This window comes from Neltuma alba, unplaced genomic scaffold (genome assembly GCF_004799145.2).
Source record: "Neltuma alba isolate B1F8T4 unplaced genomic scaffold, ASM479914v2 tig00012263_pilon, whole genome shotgun sequence".
NCBI lineage: Eukaryota > Viridiplantae > Streptophyta > Magnoliopsida > Fabales > Fabaceae > Neltuma > Neltuma alba.
The window spans coordinates 354170-363094 of NW_021636789.1; the positions used below are offsets into that span (position 1 = coordinate 354170).

The 8925-nt window shown below is 35.6% G+C and overlaps 1 protein-coding gene across 1 annotated transcript; it reads right to left on the reverse strand.

Moving 5' to 3' along the window:
* Window positions 1–1569: 1569 nt before the first annotated feature.
* On the reverse strand, window positions 1570–6768 carry LOC114725741 (probable galacturonosyltransferase 3). Its single transcript, XM_028912305.1, is given in 10 exon segments — window positions 1570–1973; window positions 3209–3353; window positions 3355–4152; window positions 4388–4722; window positions 4844–4981; window positions 5206–5343; window positions 5414–5461; window positions 5910–5970; window positions 6133–6185; window positions 6561–6768. Coding segments are annotated over 10 exon segments (2076 nt in total). The 5' UTR covers window positions 6642–6768; the 3' UTR covers window positions 1570–1694.
* Between the last annotated feature and the right edge of the window lie 2157 nt (window positions 6769–8925).

Genomic DNA, 8925 nt, shown 5'->3' on the forward strand with positions numbered 1-8925 from the left:
GATTCTTCGTCAAGTTTTCTTCATAACCTCGACCACTAACTTTTAAAAGGTTTCAAATTTCCTCAACTATTTTATTAGTGATATGAAATGGCTACCTAGTATCTTTGATTTCGACAAGTGGCGCCGATCTTCCCTCTGGTTGATAACAATGACTCGATTCTCACTGGGGTTTGGTCATGCATAATGATTTGTCTAGCTGTTGGTTAGGTTTGTTTTGGATTAACAAATTTTTTTAAAACACCAGTAAATCTTTTTAAACAGTTTTAACAGTAGGGACTAATGTAATTAACAGGGGAAATTTAAAGGACTTGATAAAAAGAAAAAAATATGTAGGGACTTAATTCAAAATTCAAGTAAACTATAAAGACTGGGGAATTAATTTTCCCAATATTAAAATACTCTTATACTTGGGGTGAGCAAAACCAAACCGTAACTGAAAATAAAAAACCAGATCAAATTTAATTTCATTTTTTCAGTTCGGTTATTTCAGTTTTCAGTTATATACTCAGTTTTTATTTTTTAATAATTCGGTTTTTAGTTTTCGGTTCAGTTAATAGGAAAAAAATTAAGTTATAACCGAAAAACCTAAATAAATATATAATATATTTATATTTAATAGATATTATTAGAATAAATATATAGGTGGGTATATGTGAGCTCTTTAAATATATTTATATTCAGTAAATATAGTTATAATAGATATTATTGTGATAAATCACATTGAATAATGAAATATTTATTAATTAATGTTTATAATTATGTTTTATTATTTTTCTAATTTAAAATCACTTTTTAGATTTATATATTTTACTTAATCAGTTAACCGAGTCAAAATATTTTGGTTAAATCGGTTTCGATTAATTTAGTTAATCAATTTCAGTTTGATGTTTAAAATTGGCTCTATCTGGTTATTCGATTAGTTCAGTTATCACTAAAAAATTGAATGCTCACTCTTGCCTACACCAAATAAAATTACTTATGGCTAAACAAATAACCGAATTATCTGCATAAAAAGTTAATTAAAGTTAATTTAAAATAATAAATATCTAAAAACATATTTTTTAAAGTATATTATTAGTTATAGGAAAGGCGAGTGAGAGAGAAAATGGGTAGGAGAAAAATAAAAGCAACATCTAATTAATTAGAAGTACAAAATTTTTTTTAAAAAAAACTCATTAAAACTTATAAAAAGTATCGGTCTATTTGAAAAATATAATTTATAAAAAAATCAGACCTAATGTTAAAAAATATTGAAGAAATAACAAATAATCACTTTCGCTACTATAAAATACTCTGGCATGTTTTAAGCATCAAATGGCTCCAACCATTACCTCAGGTATTCAAGCCAAAATATACTTTCATGTTTTGGGTACTTTATCACGTATTCATTGCTTTAAAACACTGTCATGTTTTAAACTTCCACTCTCACTACAAATATTTCCAACGCCATCTGATTACGACAGTTTATCAAAATCATTTTTTCCCACAAAATTTATTCTCAAAATAACTTTTTTATCAATTTTCTTTAAAAACTTTTTTCCAAATCATGATTTGGTTTCTACCCAACTATTTTTCTGTCAAAAATGCATTTGACTTTCTGTGAAATAAATATATTACATGTTTTGACTCAAAGCACAAGGTTACAATTTGCTGGTGAGGGAGAATAGGTTGGAAACAAGAAACGGATCCAAGCATCACTGATCACTAATGTTGCATAGTTGAAAGTACGGATTATCAAACATAAGGTATCTGGACCAATACGATTTATACTTGGAAACAGCAAGATTCAACCATGGCTTGTAGTTCCCATTGTAATGGATTACAGCAGCATTTTCAATCTCTGTTAGATTCAAAGCAGGGTCATAGCCAAGTCCCAAAACATGCCAGCCTCGATCCAACGGATAGGTAAGATTATAGAAGGTGATTAGCCCTGGGGGCAGTGTGCCCAGCTTCCAAAGAGTTCTGTCCTCATTCTGCCAAAAAGAAGAATCATCATTTATATACCCGGTCAAAAAAGAAAGTTCAAGATGCAAGCAAGTCCCCTCTACTTAGTGGGTTACGTAATTTTCTCACCCACCCTGTTGATAAGAAATGTATAGAAATCCAATTTTTCACAACATAAACTATTCAGTTAACTTTTTCAAGTGGCATCGGGTGTGGAGTAGAAAGTTGAAGAAGGGATTATCTTGCACAAAAATAAAATTTGAGGGATTGATAATCAATTTTAAAGTTGGAAGTAAATTACACACTATCCTAAATTGAGAAAATTCTTTGCATTTTGGAGCAAAAAGGGAAAATCCCATTAAAAGTCACTTGAAATAGGAAAATCCCAAATCAGGCAGATAAATTTCATAAATTCCTAATTGATCCATGGACCCAATTTGAGATTTGTGTTTTCGGCCTTTAAACACATTGTCCCTTAATTTTTTTCTCAAAGGCACTTCCGACTATCGGCCACCACCCCGCTGGCAGTTGGAGCTCCAGCAACTGACAGTGACTGAAGCTCCGGAGACAACCTTATTGCAAGGGTTTTATTGTGGATAGCCAATGGGCACTTGTGAATTATTAAACTAAACTTGTTTTGTGATTGAATAACAACAAATGTTTATTAAAGAGTGCAATTTTATTGCAAACCCTTAATAAACCTTTATCGTTATTCAATTACAAAAGAACTTTAGAAATTAACAAAATCAATTTAGCAATACACAAGTCTCCCCTAGTTATTCACAACAAAACTTTTGCAATTTTTTAATAAACTTCTGTTGTTATTCAATCAGAAGATAAGAAATTAACAAGTACAATTTAACAAATCACACTTTCTCATTTAGCTTTTTACAACAGAACTTTTGCAATAAAGTTGTTGGAGCTTCGCTTTTGAGAGGGGGAAAAAAAGAGATGTGACTGTTAGAAAACACTAGGAGCAGTGTGGTAAAATGCATAATTCACAAAATCCAAATTACGTACACGGATCAATTAGGGATTTGTGAAATTTATCAAACTAAATTGAGATTTTCCGTTTGAGGTGACTTTTAATGGGATTTTAAAAAAAAAAAAAAAACACTTTCCATGCATCAAACAATCAGAAAGGAAAGACGACGACATGCCCTAGTAAACATTCAAGTCCTAAAAAAGCAATTATAAGGGCAACCAATTTGTTATAGAAATATTCAAGGAAATTTAAACCACACTTATATTAGGTAAAACTTACCATATCTTGCCATCGATGATAAATCCCAGTGATGTTCCGTTTCTTCCATTCCTTCAAGTCAAAAATATTCATTCCAAACGCCCAGCCACAAGCATTTGGACTGAAGTTATTCGAGATCAGTGGATTACTAAAGTTGAGGTATTTAAAACCTATGGAAGCTCTCTTTGCATGTCTCCACTGCGCCATTCACCATTCCTTCCAGATCAATGGACCAAAGAGGTGTCAAATCCTTCTGCACAACAATGTCATCATCCAGAAACAAAATTTTGTCTAGTTTTGGATAAACTTCAGGAAGGTAGAACCTCAGGTGGTTCAGCATAGATAAATATTTGGGATTTCTATATTTTAGATTGTCAGATCCAACAGAGAGGGAGGAAGGATGATTAACTTTGAAGTAATATTCCTTAATTCTTGCTGATTCAAGTTGCCGAAGAACAGAACAATATGAGGAATTCAGCCATTTGAAATCATCGATATTTTGAACTTCAACAGTAGCTTTAGCAGGGGGGTTGATGAGAAACCACATTCTCATTGCTGCAAAATTTAACTTATCGGTTACTATATGGAAAACGTGCTTCTCAGGTTCCTTTGCATTATGCACAGTAGAATTAACAACCACTGATGTAGCCAGCACATTATCAGAAAATATGGCATAGTGGAAAAGGGATGGATCTTCAATCTTTTCTTTGTCAAAATTTCCTTTTTTATGATAACCCAGCAGGAAATAATCCGCTGCAAGTTGCAACGGAAGGCAATGCAATGGTCTAGGCACAGTTTTGGCAGCTAGCTGAATTAAGAATGCACTCCGTTTCTTTTGCAAATTAACACTCTCTTCAGTTGACTGAAGCATTACCCTCAACTTCCTTGCCACTAAAAGACAGTCATGGAGTTGATCCTTTGCTGTAGACAGAACACGACCCATAGCTTTTGCTTGATCAAGTGCACTTAGAAAAGCAATAAATGGAAACTTTGCATCAAAATTAGAACAATCTAATATGCCCAAGAAAACTAGTTGGGTAAAAGTGCAATTTTACCCCTCATCTTATTTCTCAGGTGCAATTTTATCCCTGATCTTTTTAGTGGTGCACCACTAAAAAGATCAGGGATAAAATTGCACCTGATCTTGGGGTAAAATTGCACCTTTACCCAAACAAGAGAACAAAAAACTAAATCAAATACCTAGGGAGAAGCTCTGCATCAGAACTTGCTTCTCCAATGGCAAGCTGACTTTCTCTAGAGTGTTTTATAAGGGCATTGTAAAGAATAGTTTTGTTCTTAGCCTTTGCAATATTGGTATATGCTTTGGCCATTATTATTTGATCTCGCATGAGTTTCAGAGTTGAATCTGAATTTGGATTCTCATATTCTCTTCTCCATATACTGAACTTCCCCTTGACGGTGGTAACAAAGCCTTCAGCACGTTCAATTGCTTCTGCTAAAGTTTTGCTGTCAGTTTCTTTCTCTTGTAGAATAAGCTGAGCAGCACGAGCTTTCCTTCTTTCTTGCCGCATTATCTAATGGATGAGAAATTATTAGAAGAGCTTAAATGAAGATTAAATTCATAAAAAGGAACAAACACTCATTTATTTCCATTTTTTTGGGTCAAGTTAAGATAGATACAACTTTAGTAATTACCCAGCGATTTGTCATAACTGGGCTCCTTGGTGACGCATGAGGATGATTCCCTCTGATTTCTCCAGAATAATGTTCATCTACAGACTGCCCAGGGTACTCTCCAAGAGTTGAACTAGTGTGAAATGATTTCACCAGTGTCTGAAAGTGTGTCAGGTTATGAATCTTACTGCCAGTGATGAAAGACATAAAATGACAACCCAATTTGTGATGCCATACATTTCAACTAAGAAATGGAAACATAGATATTTTGCACTAGTTGATTCTAATCACATATTATTTTCCCTAGGGAATAGTCCTTGTACTTAATTGCAAGAATCTGAAATGAATTTTTTTTTTATTTTAATAAATTCGATCTGAAGTACCTCAGAGCTCTTTTGCTGTTCAAGGTTTCGATCAATATGGTTTTCCCAGATCCAGGAATCGGATAAGTCTCTCATCTTCATCCTTGCAAGTCTAATACTACCAGAGGTATCACTGTAAGAGGCGATTATGTCCATCTCCTGTAGAAAATTATCACTCTATCAGCACATCGTTGGCTCCAGTGAATACAATAATGACATTCAACAATACCTGTTCATCTGGATAACTGCTGACTCTAGCGGCAGAAATATCCCGATCCTGTTCAAACGGCAATAGTAATATGTCAAGAAGTGCCACAAGTGCACAATTAGATAGGCTTTTTGCCATGAAATGGTTCAGTGCATGATTGCCGCAAAAAACGATATCTTAAGACTAGTAATTTCCTAGGTACAGATAGTTTCTATGTTCATCTACATATCATCATTGTAACTAGAAAACTAAGCAAAAAAACAAGTGGTAAATATATAAATCCCATTTATTCAATTGTTTATTGTCACTTAAAATAGTAGGAGAACTGCATATCAGAACTTGGCTAAAAAATGCAGGCACTTGAAGATACAATAACGAGTGCCTGCAGCTAACTCTGAATAGGTTATGCATGTTAGACCTATATTATTACCGTGAAAAAACCAAAGAGAGTTATACCGTTGTTAGGAAGGAGAAACATATACTAAAGGACATATGCAATCCGAACTAAGATTACAACCTTTCTGCGATGACTTAGCTCACAATCATGCAGGGCCGAAGATCTTCTGATATTTTTTTGACTGGAAATAGAAAAGAAAAGAAAAGGAGAGCATGGTCAAGGATGTCAGTAGTTTTCTAACCTTTGTTACTAGGAAGGCATGGAAGTATTAATAGATAAAGTAAGATCATTAACAGCAAAACGCTTTGATAAATGAATGGACTGAGTTGAGAAGTGACATTACTCGGTCGAAATATCCGACGAATCAGTTCGTACAACGGCAATGACAAACAGAATCTACACAGTTAATTGAAAGAGTAAAATTTCAATCACTGGGTCATATTAAGAAACGAAAAGCGATTTAATAAGTAATACAGTCCGAATATAGGGTTAACTATTTATACAGAGAATCTTGTAATCGATGAATGGCTAAATAGAGATATCTTCCTTTTCCTGATTCTAGTTTACAAAACCAACCAGTTCGACATGTAAATTAATTCTATAACGCTAACGCTAGATATTGAATTTCAGGCAGATGAATGGATCTTAAAGATCAGGAATTATAGCAAGGCATAGACACAAAAAAATCAAAAAGGAAATCACATGGATGTATCAGTCATAAATTGGATCCAAGTTCCGTGAAATGAAGATACGGAAAATGAAAGAGATTACCAAGAATACAAAGAATAGTCGTGGAGAATTGAAGTCCATGACAGCCATAGAATGAACAACAGACGGGGTGCGTTTCAGCATTAAAAATATCAGATTGCAGACTCCATATTACTGCTTCCCTAGTTGGCGGTTAGGGGCCATCTATTGACAGCTGAGTTGAACACAACGCGGGCTACGAAACACTCATTGTCGTCGCATTGCAAGGGTGCAGCGATTGGATATCGCTGTTTTGGAGCCAACCCAAACTCGTTTATACTCCCAAGCAACTTAGTGGCTTTAAATAAAAATAGTTAAAATTAATTAAAAGTAATAAATATATTAAAAATATATTTTTATTTTTTAATATGCCTTTATAATAAATAAAAAAAGATGAAAGATAATGTATGAGGAAATAGAGCTAGGTAAGAAATTAGTAGCCTAGTAGCCTACCTGCAACTCAATAAATTTTTGCTAGTAGTTTAAGTTCACCTCCAAATAATAGCCAATAAATAGGTAAGGTAGCCTATTAAATAGAATGGGTTATGGACAAGGCATTGGGCTACCCATACCTGCATCATTTAAGTTTTTTTAAAATATTTGATATTTCATTTTTTAATCTTTATTTCATTTTCCCATCACTCCTCTCCCTTTCCCATTTTCCCTTTTATTCGAGTGGTCAAGCCAGCCCTACTGCCTCACTTGTTCTTCAATCTTCAGTTCACTCTTGAATCTTCTCTTTCCTCTCCGTTCCTCACCTTCCTAGCCGCAACTTCCCTTCCTGGCTTCCTCCTTTCTAAATTCAAATTTGAAGATTGAAGCTTTTAGAAAAAAGCTCTAGGTGAGTGCATTTTCTCTCTCTTGGGTTTCGAGCCAAGGAATTGCGTGAATGGAAGACACAGGTCAACGCAAAACACCACCCGATTAGCCAGTGGAGGTGGCCAGCGAAGAACAGAAGAAGAAGAAGAAGCTGGGTGAACTAGTCACGGAGATAATGGATGACCCCATGGATGACAGGAACCAGGACACTAGAGTTGAAACGGAAAACAAACACATTGAAGAACAGACATCAGCAGCAATGGAGCCAAAAACTCAGAAAAATTCAATTCCATCCTACAAGCAATCACTACTGGGGTACAATGGAGTAGCAAATGGCGGGGATTGTATGGAATCAGAGGATTTGCTTTTTGAAGAAGAGGAAATCTCTTGGAAGATGCCGGAACCATCCGAAGAGAAAAGAAGACTAATGAAGATATACCCGATGGTGGCTATTTCATTAGAAGAGTACAATGAGTGGTGCAAACCTTGGAATTATTCCCTGATTATCACTGTCCTGGGTTGTCGATTTAATTTGTATACATTAAAAAGCCACCTGGTAAGAATATGAGGAATGTCAGAGTTCGATCTAGTGGATCTCCCTAATAACTACTTTGTAGTCAAATTCACTAGCCTGGATAACTGGAGAGCACATTATAAGAAGGTCCTCTATGACAGGCCATGGGTAATAGCACAACATTGTGTTTTAGTGCAAAGATGGACACCGTACTTCGACCCTTTCAAAAATCTACTACGCCGATGCATAACTTGGGTCTGGGTTCCTCATATACCCATTCAATGTTACAACCACCACTGCATGGCTCAGGTAGGCGAATGAATTGGAAGACCCCTCAAGGTCGACTTAAACACGTTGGCACTAAATGGATCGAAAGTGGAAAGAGGGAGATATGCATGGATATGTGTGGAATTGGATCTACAACGACAGCTGGTACCTAGGATTATTGCAACGGGAGATATCTTTAATGTAGAATTCGAGGGACTAAACCTCATTTGCTTTGAATACGGAAGATATGGACATCGCCGTGAAGCATGCTCATGGAAAAGGAGCCCAAATGCACAAAACAATCAACAACAGCAAGAACACGAGAATACCGAACAAGGCCAACAAAGCCCAATGGAAAAGACACCGGTGACGAAACTGAAGAAGATGACTGAAACCTTCAGTCCATGGATGTTTGTCTCAGGATAAAAGAAGGCTCGGTTATTGACGAAGGGATATCAGAGGGAAGAACACAATGGGTCAGGCGTCCTACCTAAAGCTGGCGAATAAGGCAACCCGTAGACACCACAATCAAGATACGTGGCGCTTAACAATCTCGAGGAAGAGGAAACAAGCAATCAAGCCTTGGAAATCGGCAACAAAAAAGAAGGGGAAATATTTGAAAACGAAGAAGAAACGGGAAGCTTGGCGGGACAGAGGAATCAAGTACTGACCTTGCTAAAAGACACCTACGCATGGACCAAAATGGTGGGCCATCCAAGCCTAAAAACAAAAGCAAGGGGTCCAACCAGGCTATAGGAAAAGAGAATGAAAGACCTAACCAAGGAAGTA